Source organism: Chamaea fasciata, unplaced genomic scaffold, assembly GCF_029207755.1.
Source record: "Chamaea fasciata isolate MVZ Bird 193981 ecotype frontalis unplaced genomic scaffold, bChaFas1.0.hap1 SCAF_3, whole genome shotgun sequence".
Taxonomy (NCBI): domain Eukaryota; kingdom Metazoa; phylum Chordata; class Aves; order Passeriformes; family Sylviidae; genus Chamaea; species Chamaea fasciata.
The window spans coordinates 10,335,057-10,359,648 of record NW_027094088.1 but is presented as its reverse complement, the minus strand read 5'-3'; the positions used below and the strand labels follow the sequence as shown (position 1 = coordinate 10,359,648).

The 24,592-nt window shown below is 42.3% G+C and overlaps 1 protein-coding gene across 14 annotated transcripts in view; it reads right to left on the bottom strand.

Moving 5' to 3' along the window:
* The window catches only part of CCDC88A (coiled-coil domain containing 88A), a 66,624-nt gene that overhangs the window by 6,062 nt on the left and 35,970 nt on the right, over positions 1-24,592 (bottom strand). For 2 of the 14 annotated variants that reach the window (XM_066177918.1, XM_066177924.1), the window contains 18 exons: positions 23,407-24,477; positions 22,835-22,962; positions 19,835-19,976; positions 19,077-19,253; positions 18,413-18,574; positions 15,326-15,603; positions 14,180-14,323; positions 13,482-13,668; positions 12,978-13,123; positions 12,216-12,308; positions 11,809-12,020; positions 6,966-7,049; positions 5,727-5,930; positions 5,371-5,442; positions 4,731-4,817; positions 4,318-4,398; positions 2,673-2,938; positions 417-1,468 (listed from right to left, as the gene is read on the bottom strand). In XM_066177918.1, coding sequence (XP_066034015.1) covers positions 455-1,468; positions 2,673-2,938; positions 4,318-4,398; positions 4,731-4,817; positions 5,371-5,442; positions 5,727-5,930; positions 6,966-7,049; positions 11,809-12,020; positions 12,216-12,308; positions 12,978-13,123; positions 13,482-13,668; positions 14,180-14,323; positions 15,326-15,603; positions 18,413-18,574; positions 19,077-19,253; positions 19,835-19,976; positions 22,835-22,962; positions 23,407-24,477 — 4,548 coding nt within the window. In that variant the 3' untranslated portion in view covers positions 417-454. Of the gene's footprint in view, positions 1-416; positions 1,469-2,672; positions 2,939-4,317; positions 4,601-4,730; positions 4,818-5,370; positions 5,443-5,726; positions 5,931-6,965; positions 7,050-11,808; positions 12,021-12,215; positions 12,309-12,977; positions 13,124-13,481; positions 13,669-14,179; positions 14,324-15,325; positions 15,604-18,412; positions 18,575-19,076; positions 19,254-19,834; positions 19,977-22,834; positions 22,963-23,406; positions 24,478-24,592 lie in introns of those variants that run through there. The other 12 variants (XM_066177925.1, XM_066177926.1, XM_066177919.1 and 9 more) reach the window with 12 other exon arrangements.

Sequence of the window (24,592 nt, the reverse complement as noted above, 5' to 3'; positions counted from 1 at the left end):
AGAAGAGGAAGAAAACCTTTTTGTCCTCCAAGTAGATGATTAGTGTATAACTGATAGCCCTGAGAGCTGGAGCGCCACTGCCAGGGCTGTCCTTGTCCCAGGAATGCTGTTCCCTGTGCCGTTCTGGGCATGCGCTTGCTTTAACATGCAGCAGTAACCAACAGAAAAACACCAAAGTATTTGCAATGCGTGACAAATAAAAATAGAGCATGTATTATAAAGCATGCAAAATATACACAGTGCAATTAATGTTTCATGCAGACTTTGGTGGGGTTACAATTCCACAATCAAACATGCCACAGTCCACAGCCGCCGTTCACAGGGAACAACCACCCTGCGGATAAACCAAGAATGACTCCTTCATTGGAGGGAAGTTTTCTCTGTCATCCAGTGGACATGTGGAGAACACCTCTATGGCACGTTATACATATATATTTAATAAAACAACTTTCTTTCATACACAGCCATACTCATACCACAGGGTCTGGTTATCTTCTGAGACCAGCAGCGGGGACTGGGCCTCGCCAGCGCTGGAGGCAGGGACAGGGTCCCTGGTCAGAGCTGCCCGCGGGTCACCCTGAGCCTTTGGAGCAGCACAAGGCTGTTCCTGGCTCCTCAGCACTGACCTAAACGCTGAGACGTTTGCCTGATCAGCTGCTTTGGAGGTGGATCTTGGGGGTAATCCACTGATATTGCTGACTAACGCGGTGTTGAGGGATAAAAACGGCTGGGGCACAGCGAAGGAGCCTGCGCTGCCATTCCCAGATCCACTGGCTTTATCCCAGAACACACCCGGGCTCGGCAAAGTCCTCTCACGACAACCTGGCCTCTCCATCCCGGAAGGCTTGAGAAGCTCGGAGTTATCTCCTAAATGATGTGGTGTGAGCGAGGGAGCTGCCTCGCCCTGCAGGCCACGCTCCCCCCTGCCAGGCACACAGTGAACACAAGGAGAGGACACCCGCAGTGCCGAGTACTCACTGGAGGTGGGCGGAGCACTCCTGTCAGCCGGGGCCGGGGCTGCATCCACGGACACGGGAGGCCTACTGTCCTTAGACAAAAAATCATGGATGCTTGTCCTTCGGGTAGTTCCTTCTGCCGTGGAAATCACGCTGCTGGCACGAGGTAAGGTGGCATAGGGGTTGCAGTCCCTGGATTGTCGCTGGGTCACAGTTGCTTGGATCTTTTCTTTCACGGACCGGGCCTTCCCCTGGGCACCGGGGGTGAATTTGATTGGAGAGCTACTGAAGTAGAGATCTTCAGTCTTCCGGAGGCTGGGCCTTACCAGCTGCTCTGGTTTAAGGGATCGTCCATCTGAGAAATCAACTGTGTTTCTGACACTCAGGGATCTCACGATCCCACAGCCAGCCGCTGGCTGCTTTCGGAGCTTCTCCCTCCCTGCCAACTCCGCAGACTCAGACAAGCTTCTCATCACTTCATCTAAAAGGTTCTCTTCGCTCGCAGATTTCATCTGTAAAATCAGAAAACGTAAGTTTCTAAGTTGCAATTTTTACCTTTTCTTAAGCAATTCCGGTGGACATAAATGAAGAACAATTCTATGAAGATTTGGGATTTTTTAAAATTTCTCAGCTCTCAAAGCAGTATTAAACATTTATGATGCATACCTAGGAGTTTTCTGTACAGTTTACAAAAAAAGAGTTTAGGTGAGTAATATTCAGACTCAGTGAAGAAAGACCGCAGTTGTTTTCAAAATGGTACCAGAGACAATTGGGAAGAATTAAGCTAAAGGCATTAGGGAAATGCTCTGGCAGAAGACTGGAAAGAAACCCCTTGAATATCCCTCTACCCAGAATAGGCCTCTGAGGCTATGAAAGGGATTCTGGGATTTGTGAACAGCAATGGACCTGGCTTGATGACTTAGGTGACATTTTTTATTTCCTATTGCCAGAAGAGTATTGTCTAGTGCTTAAACCCCAAAAATCCTTCTCAGGGAGACCATGGGTGAGAGCCATTTTAAGTATCTAACAAAAAAATGCAGAAACTTCTCCAGATCTGTCTCACCTGCCCCAGACAACCCTGGATCCTCACTCCTGAGAGGCCCCAGTCACAGTGACTGGCTGGCTTTATCCTACAGCAGGATATCCTACAGGAGTTTGGGCAGATCTGCTCAAGAACAAGGGATGCACAACCTGGAATACCAGCAGAAATTAGTTGATTTGGGGCTTCTAAGAAACTGTCACTGATTTACAGAAACATTCCCTTCATCTTACTCCTCTCAGATTTCAATAAGCTCCAAGGTGACTTTGTTTCCCAGTACTGTTATGACGGAACTAAAGCAGACAAGAGTCTCCTCAGGGAATGAAATGAAACATCTTCCTTGCTGTTGATGCAGGACAGATGTGGCAGCAGCTGCTGCTGGTCTGGAAGAAGAGTGAACCTACTCTGAGCCCTGGTGTCCCACACACTGGACAGCTTTGTCAGTACAGGTCAACTTTCCTACTCAACCCAGGGACCACAGAGGGTCAAGCTGCAAAATTCCAGAGATTTCTTGCTGGTGGAAATGGACAGTGCATGAGGAGACAGTGCCTGTGACCTCTCAATGCAGGTGTGACCAACAGCTCCAAAAAATCTTTAAGGAATTCTACTCACTGTGCCTTGCACTAATTCTGAGCCCACAGATGGGACACTGTGTAGTTAAATACTCTTAAACTGACCTCACTGGAGTTACTCTTGTTGCTTTCTTCCAGGAACTGCTGCAGGGTGACAACTTCACTGCCAGGGGAGCCCGTTTTGGTGTGTTTGGGACGACTCCCCGGTGTCTCCGGCGTCCTGTGCTGGAGCACAGGGCTGGACCTGGTGTGGCCCTTCAGGTACTGGATGGGGCTGCTGCTGCTGCTGGACCAGGCCTCATGCTCATGAAGCAGGCTGAACTCCCCACTGCTGTGGCTCTGGGGCCTGCTCTGGCTGTTCACTGCACCTGCTTTGGGGGGGAAGGCAGTAAGTTTTCCATTAGAAATGCACCAGAAAGCTGTACGCTTGTATAACCACACTCAAATTTGGAACGTTACCAGATTCAGTTAACATTAATTCTATTTAAAAGACTAAAAAAAAAGTCCAGTTGTTATCTTTTACTCCATAGGACTGCGCTCCCCTGACTTACCTTTTGCAGCTCTTCAAACATGGCATGATTTTTTTAAAATAAAAACTACCTTTCACATATAATCTGGGCCTCCACCTACATAATATTATATTCCAAGAGGCTAAAGAGGCATCTCCACTTTTTTTCAGCAACACTGAGAGGCACAGGGTAATCAAATGTTAAAGGAAATACAGAGGATTGCATGGAAAGGAAGTATTTCCTCCAACAAGAACTACTCAGGAATGCTGCTTCTCCAACAATTCCTGGTATTACTCCTAGTTTGTTACAACTGGGACTTGAAGGAAGCACATGGTGTTAGATGCAAAATAAATTCCACAACACCAGTTCATTTTATTTTTCAGTAACTATGAATTGTTTTAAAAACACTGATGGATAATCAAGTATTTCCAGCTTCATACCACTCCTAAGAAATAAAATTAAGTTTGAACCAAGATAAACTGTTTATGGTGGAAATGCCTAATCCTGTATAGACAGTGGGGTGAGGAGAACCTGAAGGGATCTTTTACAGAAGGCAGCAATCTAACAGATATAAAATAAACTATCAGAAATATTCAGCTAGCACTGATCCCTAAATTTCCAAACAAACAGACACCATTTAAGAGATGCAAGCCATGAGTACTAAATGAAGTCTTGAGCTGGCAGTGCTCTAGTCTAGTCTGTACAACAGTCTCCAGCAAAAAGCCACGAGATAAAAAAACATATCAGGGTTCTTAATACATAAAACTTAGAGAATACTGATAGATCCCGGGATGTTAATAATCTACTAAACCCAAAATATAAATGTTTCTAGCATGAATCACACATGTCATTTTGTGCAGTTGTACAGCACAAAGCTCACAGCAGCAGTGCAGTGCAGGAGGATGCCTGGAGAAAAAAAAAAAAAAAAGGAGAGACTTCTCAGCTTAAAAAGCTTTTTAAGTAATCTGGGGGGGAATTCTTATTTTGTAACATTAGCCGGGTTAGGTTTGGTTTAAAATAGTTGGTAACTTAAAAACTAACACCACCCTTTTAATATTTATTAAAACCATAAATTACCTGTGCTTCTAATCTGGGGAATGAAGGCTGTGAAACACTCAAGGAAGCACATGCTGTGCTGTGCAGTGGGAGTTTTGGTTGAGGGGGTTTTTGAACCTCTACAGATGATCTTACAGAGAAAAGAATGGAAATGAAGCACAGATGTGAATTCACCCCCAGCATACCTTTGACTTCATGGAGTGAAGCATTGTTATTGCTATTGCTAGTGGATGTCCTGCCACTATCAAGGCTGGCTGGTCTGGAAGCTGAATGGAAAATTAGGAGACACCGTGATGAACAACATTTTAGCAGAGGACATGGCACCTTCACATTCTGCTGACAGAATGCTCAGAGGATCATACACGACCTCCCAGGCTGAACATGCCCATGGGGAACAAAGTGGTTTCTTACAGATCAGAAAGCGAAGGAATTTCCAGGCGGTCCAAGAGGACACTTTAGAAAAGGGCACTACAGGAATAGCGAGGTACAGAGGAGAGGAAAAGAGAAAGAGTGTAGTTTAGAATTGAAACTGAGTGCTCAGTGGGGAAGCAGGGCTCAGACAGGGGCATGCAGGGGCTGCTGTGGTCAGGTCACTTACAACAGATCTGACAGGGAACCCTGCACAGGGCTGGAATGCCACGGACAGGAGGAGCAAGAGCATCTGCACAGATAAAGTCCTGTACTCCTAAGTCAATACAAGGGAAATGCACTGTTAGTAGCCTCAAAAATGTTTGCTGCTTGTACTCATCATAAATGTTTATAGTACAGTTAAAACTTCACTTTATTAATAGTCTATTTTTCACTTCAAAGCTTTGCTTGAAGGAACACTTAATGATTTTATAAACTACAGCACATGGCAAATGTGGGGTTCACTGAACAATATGCATTGAAAACTCAGGCCAGATTTAGACTTGATTTTTTAAGACTGAAATGCTAACTTCCTTTATTTACCATTAACTCCAAGTGGAAGTTAAAACATTTTCCCACTGAAAGGGAAAATGTTTTGATCCTGTTCAGATGCACTTCACAAATACTTTCTACTAGAGATACAGAACATCTGTCTGATGTAGTAGTTAAAAGAGAAAGGAGAATCTGAAGAGATGATACAGTATGTTCGAGAGATATGAAATTCAGAGAGAGCATGCTCGTTGCAATGATGCCATTCACTGTATTTTCACAAATTCATTAACATTCACATCATATATCCTTAATTCATTTAATTAAAGCTCACATCTTACCATGAACTCTTGATCCTGTACTAGAATCATCACTAATACCTTGTGGACTTACATCTTCAAAGGATGTAGTATCTACACACAGAGACATAAAGGAAGATGTAAAATAAAATAAAGTGGAAAGAGTAATAAAATACTTATCATTGGTAAAATGGTAAAAAAATATTTTTCAAAGCAATCCAATTTTACTTAGGAAACATTCTGTAGGAAAAACCTTGAAATATTTTATAACTGCAGTTATTAAACCAGTTCATTATCTTAGCACTGCAACTCAAGTATTAAGATGGAAAAACTTAAAACATTAAGTCAAACCAATATTTACATAGTTACATCGCGGTGCAAAAAGCTTCTACCTATACCTTTATTATTTAGCAACTGCTTGGATCTGAAGCCTGTGGAGGAGTTGACTGTGGCAAAGTTGATAGCTGTAGTAGAGAAGGCCATAGCTCCCAATTCCTTCCTCCTTTTACCCGTGGATATATCATCAGGACCCTCCAGATGCTCAGAACTACCTGTCCATTGTCCTCCTGCCAGGACCATGGACTGCACCAGGTCATTCATGGCTGGGATGCAAATGAAAGCAAATGATCAGCGTGGACAATGTACTTGCTCAGGTCGTTAATCTGCATTGCAAAGGTCGGACAGTTTTCTAAGCATTAAAGCGCCCGCAGCCGGCAGGAGCAAACCACACCCCGGCTACCGCATGCAACCGGCTAGGAGGGAGGGACAGAGGAAGGGAGGGAGGGGGCTCAGGCTCCTGAGCCCAGGGAGGTGCTCAAAACAGGTTTGTCAGGGATCGCCATGCGCCAGGTGCTGTTAGAGGCTCTGCCAGCTGCTTGCCGTGAGAGAATGGGATGAGCAGGGACAAAACGGGCACAGGTGATCATACAACGGAGTGCCAGCGCTGACACGGGATCCTTGTACAGTGCAGGTTACTGCAGGCACACTGGGGTTTACAGAGCAACAGAGAGAGGATCTGAAAAATACCACATCTGATGATATTCACCTTTACTTCCCCAAACTCGAGAAAACTGTCCACCCCTCATTAGAAAATAAAACGAAACAAAAGAAATCAATGCAGCATTCTGGCAACGAGAACTGATGAACACTCGCAGAGTGACAGACCACCAGAGAGCCTTGCACAATCTCCTACACTTGCTTTAAACAAAAAAAAAAATTACAGTGACTTCTTAACAAAAGGCTTACGAAACGTGTCATTTAGAACTATTTCCGTTAACAGTGCACTGTAAATTCATATACACATGGGGCCATGTGTATATACACAGCTTTGTATACAAATATATGCAGTCACAAGGCACTGAATAGATTATATGCATGTGCATGGGAACATGTGGCTACGTGTGTGCACAGCTGCACAGACATAAAGTATTCAGTGCCAAAGTTTTTTCTTTAAAAAGAAAAGGTGGGGGGGGGGGGGAATAAAAAGAAAAAGCTCCAGCTCCTTGTACTGTAGCAGGACTTGCACATCGCAAAAGAGGAGGAAAAATAGAGCGCAGTCCAGGGAGAGGTTAGTGAAAAATTAGTAACGGAAGCCAGTGTAGCCATTGAGAAGAAGCTGAACTGTCATAAAGTCTTACACATGGAGCGACGGTAGAAGGCCTTCATTTTGTCTTTTTCCTTCGGTCTGTTCCTCAAAAAGGGCAGTCTTTTCAGTGCACCCACTTTTATGTCATAGCATGAGGAAAAACGGAAACAGGGAAATGAAAGAAAAAAAGGGAGAAGAACAGATGGAAGTTAAATGCTGAAACTAAGGACAGAAATGAATGTCTGAGTTTAAGCTAGGTATACTATGCTAAAAACTATCATTCTCCTGCTTCTGGGTGATAATGAAATATGAAAGTACACTGAAACAGGAAAATTGCACTAGGAAAACTTCCATAGGTAACTCAGAAATGCACTAAAAATTATAGTGCAGAGGGTAACACAGTTTGAAGCTCTTGAAAAAATAAATGTAACTTCTTTGCAGGTGATTACAGGAATTGACCATTATGCAATTTTTACTGTGAAAAATAACTTTTTTTTGAACATAAAGAAAAATGTGAAGCAAAAAAAGCTGAAAATGAAAGCAACTCTAAGTACAATTTCTATGTTAAAATACGTTCACATTGTTATTTTGGGGGCATAATAACTTCTCTAATGCTTTGTCTGCACATCAAAGAGGACACAGTCTATTATCAGTCTTCCATTTTCGCTCAGTAATTACTTTGGTCATCTACTGTCTCATAGAAAACCTACAAGGGCCATCTGATCAATGTACTTTGTGGGCAGTATTTTGGTAAAATACTAAAATCAATCTGCCTCAAATGTGCAAATATTTTAGCTGAAAAAACGCCCAAGGGGAAAAAAAAACCAAAACAGCAAAAGGAAACCCAAATGTGAGTGTTGCTGTAACGTTTTGGGAGGGTCTTAGGAAAACCGAGTTAAAGTCTACCAGGAGAATTACAGAGTTAAAATTACAAATAGTATTAAAAGAGGGAGGAAGGGGAAGTCATGAGTTAATCTTGTCCTTGGAGTCAGGAACTCTGCATTAGGAACTGCTGACCTGCCTTGGGTAAGTCTGGGGGCTGATGCCAGGCACAGGAGCCGCCATGGAAAGATCCAGAAGGGGACACAGGCTGGAATTCCCCAAAGTGGTGATTTCTGCAGAGATGGCAGCAGCTCTGGTTTCTGCAGAGGTCTGTCAGACCATGCTCTGCCTGGTTTGTCTCTGCAGCCCCTTTTGGGAGGTGTGGCCTGCTCCCCCAGCTTGGCACACAGCAGTTCTGTGTACAGAGCAGTGCATATATATCATATATACCATTTACAAGTGCACATGAGCTACCCTGGCAGTGAAATATTCCCTATTCCTCCCTCGCCATCAACTCTTCCTGTGTCTGCACCCACAGGAACAGGCTCACAAAACAATCTAACCATGGAGGTCATTCTGTCCTATTTCTACTTTTTGTCATCAAGACGACACAGAAAAATAATTCCTCTGTATCTTCTGTATCCTTTACAAAAAAATAACTCACCCGTCCGTAACCCTTTATGGAAGAGAAATGACCCCTCTTCACTAAAAACTCCTTAATCTTATAAAAAGTAACCAGAGGATGCTCAAGAACCATTTGAGTCATCTGTCCTTCCTGTCCATTAACACAGATCCTCTCCGAAACGGCTGATTTATGGCTCTCAGCAACTGTACCCACCAGGAAACTCCCCTGCAACCACTGATGTCCTGCAAATCCTGCATCAGAAAGGCAAAATGCATGGAGGGGAAACCGTGTCAGTAGTATCTGCACAGAATTCACCTCAGGAAATGTCCTGGAATAGTAATAATAATAATTAATACTGGGATGGCAGAGCTACAGCAGAAATCAACTACTCTTCTTCTTTTCAGTATTCCATGAACACTTTCTTGCTTTCTGAGCTGAGAATGAATGATGAGTATTGCAGAATTCCTCAACTGAGCAGGAAACATCCCATTTTGTAACTCTCCTGGCTTGCCTGAAATCCTCTGGGGAATTCTGTATTAAAACCCTGGCATCGTTTTGACCATGCACAGAAGAAAATACGAGGCAGCGATCTTTAAAATGCCTCGGTATTGGAAAATGGAGCCAAGAACGGTTCTTTTATTCTCTCTGTGACATGGTGAGTCTGCTACAGGTGTTCCTACTAGAGGTGACAGTTTACTAACAGCCCTAATTCCTTGGGAACTTGTTAATCCCTTGAAATGGCTAAAGTGGAAGTCAGCAAAGGATATCTAAATTTCTCCACAGAAAACAAAAAAACCCTCTTGCCTGCCTTGGGTTTTCTCTGGAAAAGCTCAGAATGGCCCCATCCAAAGGAAAAGCTCTGCACAGAGTAGGTGTCAGATCCATGGCACTCACCTGATCATTAGGGATGATCAATAACAATTTGTGGGCAGTATCTGGGAAGGAGGCTGTACTTCCAGCAGGCATGAAAAGCCAAGGTGAAACCCTGCAGTCAGGAGCACACACTTCCTGCAGGATTAACCTGTGCTGGGACAACAAAAGCCCTCCCAGGCACCCCCTCCTTCCCACAGGGATCAGACACAGGTTCTGGCCACTGAGACCTTAATTGGTGTTCTCTGAGAACAGGGTAACCTGATTTTTGGGCCAAGATCACCTTTCCCAGGCAGATAACAGCTCCCCTGGAAACATTTGCATGAGAAAGTGGCCTGTGTGGGAAAACACAATCTCCATCACCACCCACAAAAGAGGAAAAACTACAGATTTTACACACAGCAAATACTTTTGACATCAGTATCTCTGACAGAGAACGGGGGGTGTGAGCCCCGTGTATCCTGGAGATCTCTATGTCACATACTCAGTCCTCCAGCTCAGAACATCGCTGGTTTGTGCCAGGGAAAGTGAGCTGTCTTCTCCTGCCTCCTCAAGGACACACAGGACATTTCACCCTGGCAGCTCCTGCTGGAACCAGCTCCTTCCCCAGCGGCTGGAGGTCAGGGCGGCACAGAACTCTTCCAGAGCCAGAGCTGCCTTCAGCCAGCACAGAGGGCTCCAACACCTGAGCACTGGCACAGACAGGCAGCATTCACACGTTTGCTCCCTCCTGCAGCTCCTTCAGTAGAAGCTGCTACTGTCAAACTGCTTCCCACAGAAAAGAAAGGACCCCAAATCCTGGGATTTAGGACTTACAGTCACTCTAGGAGCAGAAGAAAGACTGCAAAATGTGCACCATCACCAGCACTCATCACACTGAGATAGTCTCTCTGCTATGTGAGGCACAAACCGTCTCAGATCTCTGTCTCAGAGACTGTCAGAGCTGAGTTGGCACAAAATGCATCCGAATTCTCTCCAAAACTGTGGTTTCCATGGCAACATGTGTAATGGAGGAAGGTAAGGATCCAGAATTAGATCAGCCCTTCCAGTTTGTGGATAAATACACTGGGATTAAGGGAAACATGAACAAGGTCCATGGAGTAGAAAATTAATGAGGTCTGAACAGCTTTAAACCTCTTTTGAGGCTCAGCCACCGTAACTGTAGCCGTGGCTCCCCAGGAGGGTAACTGCACACTACAAGGTCCCAAGGATCATGCAAAGAAAACTGTTACAGAAAAGCCCTTCCAGAACATGACAGAGATGTAGATGGGCTGAAGCACAGCGTGCACATTCTCAGTTCCCACTGACACACATCCAGGACAGCTTCAGTCATGTCCCAGGTCCACACCACTTCAGGGTTTGGATGTAAAAGCAACAGTTGCTTTGTAAAAAAGCTTAAAAGTACCTGTTTTGAAGCTTACACTGAAAAAGGCTGAGCTCCCCAAAGGGATTAGTTAGAAACAAAAGTGCTAAAATGTACCCTTGAACTATTTTCTTCAGTTATTAAAACAATACAGATCTGATTTTAACTTTCCCTGAAATAGCATTTTTTGGATGTTTTTAACCTTGATTAAGCTTCTGCAAGAAGTACGGAAATAAAAATACCCATCATAATGGCTGCAGTAATTCACAGCTGCCACAAACCCCATACCTGCTGTCTTTTGAAACCAAATACATTAAATTTAAAAGTAGTAGTGCAAAGATTGGAAGCGACTGTTAATGTACATAGATTCTGATGCTTTTACATGCACAGCCAAAATGCTTTTGGTGCATAGTTATTAAATAGAGCCATTGCATCCTGATAACTTGGCTGTAATTATCTCTCAAGTTGTGAGAAACTGGGCAGTTTATGATTCATGCCAGGAGTGGAGAACAAAAACCATAGATAATTAGTAACAAACAGAATCTGGGCTTTTATATATCACGGGCACCCGAATGGGATGGCTTTCAAATCTTTCAAGGTCAGCAAACTGTACCTGGAATATTCTATCTAATCACACTTCTGTAAGTCCTCATTCTCCCTCTCAACCACTTCACTCCAATTTCAGGATCAGTGACAATCCCTGTATTTTTAACAGGTTGTGTTTCTACATTAGCACTTCCTGTTGCATATCCAAATTTCCTCATTGTTTTTGTGAGCTGTTGGGGGAACACCTTCAGACAGAAGGTGTTTTTAGCAACTCAAGGATGTTAGCACAGCCAGAGCTTGGAAAACACCTCCAAGACAAGGGGTAGGAGTCATGCTGGGACAAGAGGGAGAAACAAAAAGGGTCCTAGTGGTGACACCTGACATTCTATCCCAAATCCTGCTCACCTGACCCAGTACCAGTGCCTGTTTCATCCTACCCAGGCACCATGAGTGTATTTTAACACTTGCATTTTGAGATACCAGAATGCTCAAAACTAGTTGTGCCCAAACACTCTGGGGAGTTTGCATGAGGTTCTGTCCTTAATAAATTAATTCTGGCTTCATTCCTACAGACTTAAAAACGATCTTTACAAATCCTCCACAACATGCAGTCTTTTCCAGTATTTAGCCAAGGTTTATTCATGGAATTAAGTGGTCTGCAGTACTCACTACTACTCTTTTTGGTGCCCAGGGTCTGCCCATCCTCCAGGGAGTTGGAGCCCACGGAGGAGCTGTCCTGGCTGTCCTGGTGGGGCAGCTGCAGGAATCCCTCGCTGGACTCGGAGCGTGTGGGTGTCAGCGTCACCGACTTGAGGCGCTCGCGGTTCCCGTCCTTCTTTCTCATCAGCTTCCTCATCTTCAGGGTGATCCAGTTGCCCCTTCTGTCATCAACAACACAGCACATTCACTGCATTTATAACACATTGCTTAGGCCTGCAGAGTCGCCTAACTTTTACGCAAAACACAGACATGGTTCTGATACCATGAATGCAATGGAATCTCGATTTTCAGCAGGAACAGAACAGGTCTGCCATGCTTTACAGCTGTGTTTTATTTTACATCGGGTTCATCAGTACCTTCTTGGCGGTGATGGCTCGTAAAATTTATATTGATCCATTATCTTCTCCTCCAGTTTCTCCTTCTGCCGCCTCAATTCATTTAGTTTGTCACTGCAAACAGAAATTAATGATAATTCATGCTTCAAAAACATATACAGGATGCATGGGCAGCACATTCCTCTGGGAATCCGTTATCTGAAAATTGTCACCTTTTGTGAGGAATTCTTACATAACACTTGTTTCTTATTGAGAAGCAAGAGACACAGCAAACAATCAGCCTTAGGCTTGACTTCACGATATAAAATGGAATAAAATTCTGTTTGCCTTTTTTTACACACTCCTCTTTTTAAAATAAAGCGCTGTATCATTTAGATAAGCACGTTTTCTCTTCTCTGAAGTCCACTAAAGAAATTTCGACCACGAATCTAAAAATTCATCTGCAATGTATGTAGACTCATGTATGAATGTATCAATCTACAAATACAGCGATTACAAATCTAAACTTTGCCTGTAGTAGAATGAGGAGTAAATACTGTTTTTATTCATCACTTCCACCATCAGTAATGAACACAGTTGCACTGATCCTTTAGAACTACAAATTTAATGTTCATATTTTGAGTTATCTGCTTTACATTTATCATTGAAATTCTTATTTTAAAGAGAAACATTTCAGAAGCAGCACATATGTTAAATTCTATATATAACAAGAAGATTTTAAAAAAATGCAGGTATTGGTGTCATTGCCCTAATCACAGTGATTTCCTTGTTTTCACAACTCACATGTACTGCCTTTGCTCTACATGGAAGAGATCCTTGCTTTCCATGTTCTGCTCCAGTAATGTCCTGTTCTGCAGCATTAAGGTCTGGATTTGATCCAGCAGGTGTCTGTTTTCCTCCTCCAGGTTTCCTTTAAGTTGGCTGAGCAGCTGTTAGATGAAATTGCCCATGCATTTATATGTGAGTGTTTTTTCCATAGAGATAATGAGATTATCAAGAAAATTTAGGCCTACAGAGGGATTTTGAAAGTCAAATCAAACCCAAAATTAAATAATGAATCAACTGATAAAAGCTTCTTTGAAGCTTTAAATAATTTAAACCAGTTTCCCTAATATGAGCCTGAAATTGTGTATTGCCTGTACAGCAAGCAAATTAGTCTTTGGATCCACTTCCTTATCTATAACAACTGATATGCCAGCACTTCATTTGATTTTATGAACCTATAAATACAATTATAAAAATATTCCAATGATTCCAGCCTTTACAAACAACAGAATTCCCACATACCTCACACTGATTATTTAGCTTTGTTGATGTAATATCCAGCTGCTGGTACTGTTCTTTGAGTTTGGAAAATTCGGCTTCCAACCGTGTTTGTTCCAGTTTGGAATTGTTCAATGATGTTTTCAGATTCTTGTGGTCAGTTTGGAGCACTTCATTCTCCCTCAGGAGGTGGCTATATGTGTGAGTGAGCCTGGGATGCAAAGACACCATCGAAGAGTGCTGGAAATGAATTTGTTACCGACACTCCCTCCGAAATATTTAATTTCCAACTACTCCATAAAATACATACACAAATTCCTTACTATCACATACTCTAAGTTATCCCAGCCTAATTTTCCTACGAATGTGCTCTGCCTTTGAGCCAAGCACTGTTCTCTGTATATTTAAATACAAAGCAGCATCACTTTTCAGAATAAAAGAATCTTACAAAACACCCAGGATTTCTTGCCAACACAAAATAGGAATGGCCTAAACTTTAACAATTGTGCAGGTTACACATATCCATTCCTGGGCTTCCTTTGTTCCCCCTGGGCCTTGCCATGTCCTTTTGTCCCACATGTCCTCTCAGGATATAATGATTGTTTTTGCGGGATCATGAATATTTGGAACAGCAGCATCAGGTATTAAGAAATGTGAAGGAACACTTTTCTCAGGCTGCACTGGCTCGTGCTCACATGCTCACATGCCAGAACTCTCTTTACCTTTCATTCTCATCCCGAAGTTTTTTATATTCTGCTGCCACAGTTTCATGTTTCTCATTTTGTTGCAGCATTTTGTCCTTCTCTGTCTTGAGAACCTTCTCCAGTTCTTCCAGCTGCACTTTCTGTTTCAGCAGTTGATTGTACCTGCAGACAAAGACAATATTTACACTTCTTTTTGTGGAATACCATAAAAAGAAAAAAAAGGAATTTTGATGAAATGGCCTGTGTCAAAGTTTTAAATCTTAGTGATTGTTGGGGGTTAGGTTTGTTCCTTCTTTCTCTAAAGAATTTTTTCCCCACAAGTTACCAAGGAGACCAAGTGTTGGATACTTGAGAGTACTTAACCGAAACAAAGAGGTGGACAAAGGTGGAAGGGGGAGATAACGCAGGTAAAAGACAAAGCTTGAGGCAGCTGCAAGCTTTTTTTTTTTTCCGGCGTTCGGGGAGACGCGTGGCTGCCGCTCCTCGAGGATCTCAGCCGCCGCAAAGCACGCCGAGCAGAGAACGGCTGTTGCTGGCTGGAGGAGTTTCACTGTGGCCACAGGGATCCAGTCCTGGGAAATCTACTATCACCGGTTCGGCCTGAATCCGGAGTTTTCCCTGCCACCCGCGGGAGTTGATCCAGGCTCTGCCTCGCCTTCCGCTTCTTCGGCGCTGCTCCTCTTGCTACAGTGTGACCCTGCACCCCCTGCGCTGCCGGGACATCCTGCCCCTGCCTGCCGGGACACCCTGCCATCCCAGCTACCAGCCCCGGGACTTTTCCACTGTTTCAGCTTGGTGCTCTGAGGATCCTGCAAGGACACCGAAACCAAACTGCCCTGGGTTTTGTGAAACAAAGCCCTCAAGGTTCTTGGTACTGTTATCGTTTGTCATTAATGCTGTAGTTGTTTAGTGGGGGAGGAGTTTTTTGTGTTTGTTTGCTTTGTATTACATACTAGTAAAGAACTGCTATTCCTATTTCCCAAATCTTTGCCAAAGAGCCTCTGATTGTAATTTTACCTGGCAGATACCTGTCTTCCCAAACCAAGATAGAATTTGGCGCCCAAACCAAAACAGTGATTTAAGTGATGGTGATTTTATTCGTTCTATCATTTTATGAAAGAGCAATTTCTGCTGAACAGCAAACTTGTTTTCCTGAGTATTTACCTATCCTCCAAGTCCTTGTGCTCAACCTCCAGGTTTTTGTGAGCAGCCTTGAGGCTGCCGTGCTTGGCGATGAGGGACTCGTACTCGGCAGCCTGGCGCTCGTGCAGCTGCTCCAGGCGCTCGTGGTCCTTGAGCAGGGCCTCATACAGCCCCTTCAGGTCCTCGTGCTCCTTCAGCACCGCCTCATTCTCGTTCTCCAGGGCTGACTGCTGGATCAGCAGCTGCGCGTTCTGGTTCATCAGGGATGTGCTCTGGGAGTTCAGCGTGGAATTCTCCACCTGCAGCCAGGAGGGAACCCCATTGCATACATGCAGATAGGTTAGGACCGGAAAACATGATATAAAGAGAACCTCCCAAGATGACTAGACTTGTTACCTAACCGGCCACTGCTTGCTACAGGAAATAGAATAAATCTGTTTTCTGCCTAGGTCAGCACCAGGTTACTTTCACCAGAAGCTCTGATCAAATTTTCCCAGTTAACTCCCCCTTGGTTTAGGTCTGGATGTTGCATCTGATCTACCTACATATGAATAAACACAAATTCCTTGTATTCTTAAGAAGGCCACAAATATTGACAGATGCTGTATTTTCAGTTCTTTGAAAAGAACAAGGACAAACCCCTAAGAAAGAGTGTTTGAACCCCACTCACTTGCGTTTTTTTTTACTATCCATTGGACAGACAGATAGTAAAACAAAACAAAACAAAAATTCTAGAAGAAGTCTGGTTTTTACAGCAGAGGAAATATAATTACAAGCTTAATCTTGAGTGCAGAGTCCCCATATGTTGGGCAGTCTGGGTTATTTTACCTTCCACTTAAAGATTTCTTGGGTTTAACCCTTCGCAACCTTCTGGTTCTTCCATTGACAACCTTTTCTTATATCCCAGGAGACAGTTCCAATTCAAAATGTTCCAAGAATATTTTTTGGCAGAAAGCAACGAAGCATGTGATTAAATTGACAGGGATGGCTTAATCTACTATTTACCTTTCAACATCTGTTAAAATGTTGTCTTGCTGACAGGGTCATTTTCCTCTAGCACCAAGATACCTTGGAGAAATAGATCACCAGTGATCCTAATAAAAGCCAAATCTGTGACATGACTAAAATAAAAGGAACTTTCATACTGGCATGGAGATTTATTTTTTAAAAGATTTTGTACTGTCACCATAAAATCTTCATGGTGTTCATGCATTCCTTCACAATGAGAGTTCTGACAGGAGCATCCATTCAACAGAGAGAGGGAGATAAATAACAGCACCTGGAAGGAACTATCCATGTTCTGTTCTGTGCTCTTTTGTGGAACAGGACCAGTCCTCCAACAACTGTCCCAGAACAATATTAATGTGTATTAATACACTAAAGCCTTCAACGTTAAGACAGTTTAAAAAAGTCCCAACCAACTAACGACTTCACTTTGTGTGCCTCTGGAGAAATCCTTGGATTATCTTAAAGAATTGGTGCTTGTCACTTGACCTGTACCAGCTTCCTTCTCTTTCCTGTTCAAGAGATGGAAACCACAAACATAAGGAAAAACATTCCATCTCTCACTCCAGTTCCCGCTGTTACCAGGGAACAAATCCCTTCCTGCTGGAACTGCAGTGTTCTTTGTTACAGATGAGAAAGCTGAACCTTTCACTGGAGATGAAGTCATGTCTGATGGCATGGGTGCGCTGGGAAACTTCCCAGGCTGAATCCCAAGTTTGGTTAGGTCAGAATTCTCAGTTACCCTTTCAGACATCCCTTCCCTTGGCTGCTCCTTATGGGTATCAGGAGGAAGAGAAGAATGAGCTGCCCAGGAACAGTTTTGGGATACTCCAGGTAGAGCAGCTCAGTCTGCACTTCAGATTTAGCCAATAGTTCATCACTTTGATTTTCCTGACCGTATTTCAGCTTCCACTTGGATTTGCAGTTCATGGAGAATTGTCTTGCCACAGAGGAAAGGCCCGTGCTGCTAGACATGAGGCAAAAAAGGAACTACATAGATATGCCTGGGGTTTTTCAAGGAAGGGAATTACAGAGTACACAGAGAGCTCTGAATCCCAGCAAACCCCTCTCAGCTGGTTAAGCGGGATATTTCCATGTCATATCCACTGGTTTTTAACAACCAGAGGAGGCACGGGGTGTGCACCAATGTCCTGTTTGACTCGAGTGCTGTGCACTAGTGACATTTCGATGTGGCAGCAGAAAGTGCATTAATGGGACAACAACATTCTGCTTTTCAGGAAGAGCCAGGAGGACACTCTGGGCATCCACCAAATGTACAATTTGTTTCATTCAGACAGTCCTTGACATCTTGATTCCCATCAGGCCTCCATCCTTTCTGACACTCTTTACTACTTCTGCTGCATTGTGGGGTTTTCATTCTCTCCTGAAGGAGTTTTGATTCTTAGAACTCCAAAAAACATTAATTCCATTAACAGGAATATTTTATGTTTAAAGAAAAAAGATACATATTTAATAACCTTATTGAACTATAAGGACAACATCTGAATTTTGGCCAGAAGAGCTGCCAGACTCTGGGGACAACCATTTTTGTAATTTCCATGGTCACGCATTACCTTTTTTACTGCCTCTCAATTATCTAAATTCAGGTCTTCATGTATTTATGTAGCTTTCCATTTTCTCTTGGTTTTCAAAAAATCTTCTGTATTTAAGTATCTTGATCTTCCTCTTAGGTATGGCTTTACTTTTGTATTTTTAAATATTTATAAAAATGGACGAAATTTATTAGAATATGGTTGGACACACTACTTCCCTAATTTAGATGTATAAATACAATAAAAAACCCTAAGGAATCTTGGAAGACTGGATAAGAGAACCTACTCTACTTCTAAGTATAAAGTCCAGATTTTACACTGGACAAAGGATTAAAACCAATTTCTAAAAATGTAATTATACACCAGCAAACAAACGATTACTTGACTGCTGCGTGCAGATTATTTTCACATCACCTTCTTTCCCATGACTCTCTGGGAAGCCAAATGTGATTTTAAAGCTAATGACAACCATGTATTTTAAGTTTTCCTTCAGAAAAAAAAACCCCTTTCATTTCTGAAATTTTTGAAAAGCAAACTAAGGCAACATTACCTGCAGCTTGGCATTCTGCGTTTGCAGAGTTGTGTTTTGCTCCTGCAGGGACACAGTTTGCCTCTGCAGGGCCAGGATCTGGGCCTGCAGGTTGTTGTTCTGTGTCTCGAGCTGCTTGAGCTGCGTTTTCAGCGCCTGCTTCTCTGCCTGCAGCGTTGCGTTCTGGGGGTTAAAACCACACAAAACCCTGGTTCACAGCTGCTCCAGAACTCCAAGATAAAACAGAAGTGTTTTCCAGACCACAGAAAGCAGCAGGACTGTGCAGAGATTTACGGGGTGGGATAAAACTGCAGAGAAAACACACTTTGGGGGGATTTATCACTGGAAAAACAGGTAACGGATGTTGCACCTATGAAGAAACAGGAGAGGAACCTCCAGGACTGGCGTAAATAGGGATTATGTAACAGGGATTTGAGAGAGAGAGCTGTGGATTCAAAAGGGCAAATTCAGGTTTTCACGTTTGCTATTTAAATGCCTGTCAAGTGCTTCATGGCATCCCACAGAGCAGAATCCAGCTGCTACACGCTCTGTATTTAATTCAGATTCTGCTTGAGCTGGAAACGAGGTGATAAATTAAAGCGTCTTAACAGCACCCTCATTTGCATTACTGGAACAGCTCACCACAAATAATTACCACCAGAATCATATTTAAAACACATCTTACATTCCTCTCCACCTCGATTAATCTATCTTTAACTTTCAATAATTCTCTAGTAGTCTCCTGATTTTCTTTCTCCCACTTATTGACAGATTGATTTTCTTCTCCACTTCTTGGGGGAGAATTCTGAACCATCCTTTCCTCTTCTTGCCTTTGCTTGAGAGCTTCATAGTTCTTCTTCACCTGGAATTATTTAGGACAACTTAGGTTAGGGTTTAGAATTTTCCATTTTGTATGTCCAAATCTATTTATTTATTACTTGACTATGTCCCTTCTCAAAGAACAGGAAGTGCTGTTACTGTATTCATAGATTTGTTTTTGCGTACGTTTTTGCGTGTGAGGTAAAATTATTTACGGATATGGACATTTTAACCCCAACAAACAGCAGACCTCTATTTTCTATTTTATTTCAGTGTTTTTAACTGTATCCCCCAATTTTTATACTAAAATTCTACAACCAAGGTGACAGAATTTCCTTTTTTAACCAATCTACCCAGGCTGCTCAAGGTAGGCCAGAAAATCTAACTGGAAATGACATCTCAAATCAACTCAACTCCAGGTTATTATTTATCCAGCTGACATTTTCCTGGCCAGTGAATAAACTCAACAACTTTCCATGTGATTTCAACACAGTCTTAAAAGCATTTACAACTTTGTCCTGATTTCTCTCACCTGAATGAAGCCAAATTTTTGCTGTTTAACCCAAAAAGTGTAGAAATAACAACAGCTCATTTAATATTATAGAAAAATGGCCTTTTCCTTACTGTTTTCAGTTCCTGACGCAGTTGCTGGTTTAGATTTGTTGATTCTTCCAAACGAGCCTCCAAAGCAGCAATTTTTTCTTCTTTTATTTCCAGAGACTTCTTGAGCGTGGATTCTAATTTGGACTCCAAAAGCTTGTACCTACTGGCCAACAAAAAACAGAAAAAGAGTCTGTATTTCAAATAATTGTTTGAGGTATTTCAATTCTAAAATGTTCTAGAACAGACTCATAGCTACATTCAAAAATCCCTGAGTGCTGTGGTCAAAAGTATGAAGACTCCTCAGCATCCAGAGCAAGGCCTGTATCAAAAATAACCAGAAGATGGTTGTCAAAACTGTTTTTGACTCCTCCTTTCTTTTAAAACATGTTAGACCCAGAAAAAGACCCATTCAGGCACAGTAGGGGGGTGCTGGGTTTCTCTGCATCATTAGTGAGTAGTGCCTGCACTCCTCCTGGCTCCACTTCAGCGAATCCAGTGGGGACCTGAACTTAATTAGAATGTCAAGTATTTGGAGAGCAAGATTTCCTGCCAGCTCCAAAGGGGAGGACAGGGAAGGAGATGGAGCACAGGACTGTGCAGGTGCACACTCGCTTGGTGCATCAATGTGCAAATTGCTCACTCAGCCCAGCTGCTGATATTTTAAGACTGTTGCCACCCGTGACGTGCAAAGCTTCCATTTTTAACCATATTCATGACATTGTAGGGCACCTAAAACTCCCCAAAATGTCCATTTGAGAGAAAAGTGGTCAGGTGAAACTGTATTGGTTTAGAACTGCACATCCTTTATGGGAAATACCAAAACCCCCACTCATTAATCACTTGTAAGCAGTTCAGCCCCTGTGTGTGGCTCAGAATCTGGAGAACACCCCACTCCTCCCCACAGCTGGATAAAATAAACCCAAACACTGACATCCCCCTTTCTAATCCTGGCTGCTGAAGGAACCATCAGTTTAGTGAGGGGAATAAACTGCAGGAGACTTCTGAATGGACAAAGGCATCAGATCCAGTCAGGAACTGGAGCAGAAGACCAATGGGAAGAGAATTAATAAGCAGAAAGCTGTCCAGTAGCATCATATACAAGGAGGAGAATCTGAGATTTTCAGATATGACAACGAATATCCAAGGATTTATGGAATAGTAGGCAACCTATGACTAGTAGAATATACAGCACTTCCCCTTCTTGAGCCAAAGCATAGATTTGGCTACAAGTAATTCCTGCTACTGAAAAATGACACAATTCTACAGAAAAAAAAGGAGGATAAATAATAATAGCAGAGATCCCACACCTACTTACACTTTGAACAATGAAAGATGGTACAAATCTTTTAATATAACTGCAAATTGTATTAAAAATTTTAATATAACTGCAAGTTATGGGTTATTTTGGATTCAGAGTCAAAATCCACAAATCTGTTTGTCCAAGGACAGCAGACAAGAGAGAATGGAAAACACTTCAAAGTTAACACATAAAACGTGGCCAGTTTAGACCTCAGCAGAAAGACTCTGAGGTGCTACCAAGATAATTTCTTAAAAACCACAAGCAGCTCTTTCCAATCAGGAGGAAGAAAATGGTACATTTTTAAATTCCATCATCAAAATGACAGAGGCTGATGAAAAACTACACTGAGAAGTAATTTTATCCATAATCAACCCAGGTCTTCATAGCCCTGATGAAAGAGCTAGTAATGACTCACCTATGTATTGTTACGTAAGGAAAGCAACCCAGGAATCTTTGGGATGAATGAAGAAGTTGAGAACAATGGAAAAGCAGGATATTTTTTGGCAGAGCAAAATTTCAAACCAATCCTAGTTTTCGCTCTGACAACAAACATCGTTCCTTCATGATCCTCCAGCTCTACATGGAGCTTGGGAAGAAGCTCAAGCCAGCATCAGAGCCCAACCTCCTCTAACCTAGAACTTGATTAAATGTTGCTCAATCTGGGCATCATCTGTGTTTAAGCTTCACCTTGGATCAAGGACTGGTGGTTTTTTGTTGGGTCTCTTTATCTAAGGACACACTAAATGCTAATCAAGTGCTGTATGTGGCACAGAAATACTTAAATCAGAAGAAATCCAACCAGTCCAAGTTCTGAGAACTTCTCCTGAACTCATCTGGGAGCTGAGAAATGCAGGTGAAAGCCACCAGCAGAAACCAAGAGGGGATAACACATTCACCCACAGGACCCTGGCACCACCCCTGGGATTGAGCACTGGGAAAGGGAAGCTGGATTCAAACCCCAAGCGTTATTTGGGTTCCTCTGGACACAGAAGACCCCAGATCCATCTCCAGGCTCACAACAATCAGCTGTAATAAAAGATCATGACAGCAGAACTGCACTGGGATGCCAAGCTTGGAAGTGTGGAAGCCCACACTGTCTGCTTTGCCCCTGTCACCAATTCTCCCTAAATCCCTGCAGGATTAGGCATAGGAAAAAAATGCAGCAGAGGAAACAGGCATTAAGGCAGCAGCTGCTTTCCAGTGGCAGGTGTGGAGGAGTGATGGAGCCACCACCAAGTTCTAGAGACACTCAAGCACAGGATACTTCCTAGCCAGGGGAAGTGGGAATGCAGCTTCCTTTAGGATGGAACAATTACAAGGAAATGGTTGCAAGGAAAGAGTGAGACACTTTAAGGTAATCACTATGTGATAAAAACCATTTGAGGCAGACAAAAAGGAAAAAAACCCTACTTTGAGCTAATTATCTTTTACTGCTACTGCTGCTGCTGCTGCTGACTAGAGCATAAAGCATTTTAATTATAATTAACTGTATCTCCTGACATACTTCAATGAGTCTCTTAGCAACAAAAAGTGGCAACTCACTGTCACAGTCAGCTGAATGTGAAAGCACAGCAACTAATTAATTTCCAAAAATATTAAGTTCCTTTTTTGGGTCTGTGAGTGTGCCTTAAAAATCTGAGAGTATGCACAGAACCAGTCTGCAAAACCACTTCATGAATAAAAAAGATCCTCATTTGTCATGGAGGCCCTGCCCTTCTCACCTGTCATCACTGCTTTGCTCATCATGCAGGAGACGCTCCTTGTTCAAGCCAATTTTTTCAAGCTCATGGGCCAGTTTTTCTAGATCATTGTTCATCTGTTGAGTCTTCAATTTCTCATTCACCAAGTCCTTGCACAGAAAAAACTACAGTCAGTATTTTCGGCAAAATAAAATAACATAATCTTAGTTCTAGGAGTGCTGAAACAAGGGTGTTTTATCACTACATGACTGGCATAATTCAACCTTAACTCTTCTTCCAGTTGTCAGCTTTCAGCTGTATCAGACCTTACACTGTAACTAGAACAGGATTCCTCTGTGGTCTCTCCCCTTCCCTTCAGAATTTCCCCATAAATTTGGTCTGGAACATGACAGTGAAGGGGCAACATTCCAGCAATATGATATTTTTCCTTCTCATGACTATGATTATAGAATTTTTGATTACCTAGTGCATGAAGGTGTTAATAGCAGACAGATAAAAGCAGAAAAAAAAAACCAAACAAATCAGATACCCAGATATAATTTCTGTATATTATAAACATAACATAATGGGAATGGAAACTCCTCTGTGTTTACCTCTCTCAAAGTGACCAGGGTTTTCTTATCAATGGTAGCTCTTTTCACCAGTTCCTTGTTTTCCTTCTCCAGTTCTTTCAGGCGCAGACAAGACTCTTTATATACAACAATTTCTTTAAAGAGAGATTTATTTTCCCTTTCCAGATTACTGATTTTGACATTATTTTCTTCTAAGGTACTATCTTTAATTTCTGCTTGCTGTCGAAGCCTTTTATTTTCCTTTTCCAGCTGTTTCTTATCCTTTTCCAGTTGAGAAGTCTCTTGTTCTAACAACTTATTCTCCTTTTCCAACTGTTCCAGGCGCTTACTGGAGATTTTTAACTCTTCCAAGTTCTTTTGCAGGGTCTGATTTTCAGTTTCTAAATCTTGTAATTCGCTCTCTAATTGCTGAATCTTCTTATTGCTGTTTTCCAGAGCTTTCTGTAGCCTTTGGTTTTCTGTGTCCAGGCCTTGGTAACTGACTTCCAAGCGTTCAGTCTTCTTAAAAGAGGCTTTCATCAGTTCAAGGCTCTTTTTGAGCTGCTCCTTTTCACTCTCCAGCTCCTTATTTTCTAACTGTAACTGTGCCACTTTAATGCTTGTACACTTCAAGGATTCAATTGTCCTCCGTAACTCTAAATTTTCTTCGTCGAGTTGGGAATTCTCCTTTTCTAAGGATTCTAATTGAAAAGTGAGGTTTTTCAGGCTATCCAAGGTTTTTTTCAGCTTTCTGTTCTCTGTCTCCAGGTCAGAGTTCTCTTGTTCTAAGGCCTCGATCTTCTCACAAGTGATTTTTAGGTTGGTGATTTTCTTCTGTAATAACTCATTTTCCTTCTCCAGACGATGCAGCTCATTCTCTAATTCTTCTGCTCTCTCCCCTTTCTCTTTGTAGTGTTCCAGTTCTTTCCTGACTTGTTTTTTTTCAAATTCGATCTTATTTAACTTACTGCTGGTCTCTTTGATAGACTCGTGAAGGATTTTATTTTCCTTTTCAATTTCTTTCATTCTTGCCTCAGCACTGATTTGTGAGCGCTGCCTTAGAGAAGCCACAGTTTGATTCAAGTGTTCATTTTCTTGTTCTAAGAGTTTAATCTAATTTGGGTAGAAAAATGGTAAAGTGATAAACAATGTGCCAACAAAGAATTACTTTCATATATAAACTAAAAGATACTCAGCATATCCTATTTACCTTTTATTTTAAGTAAAA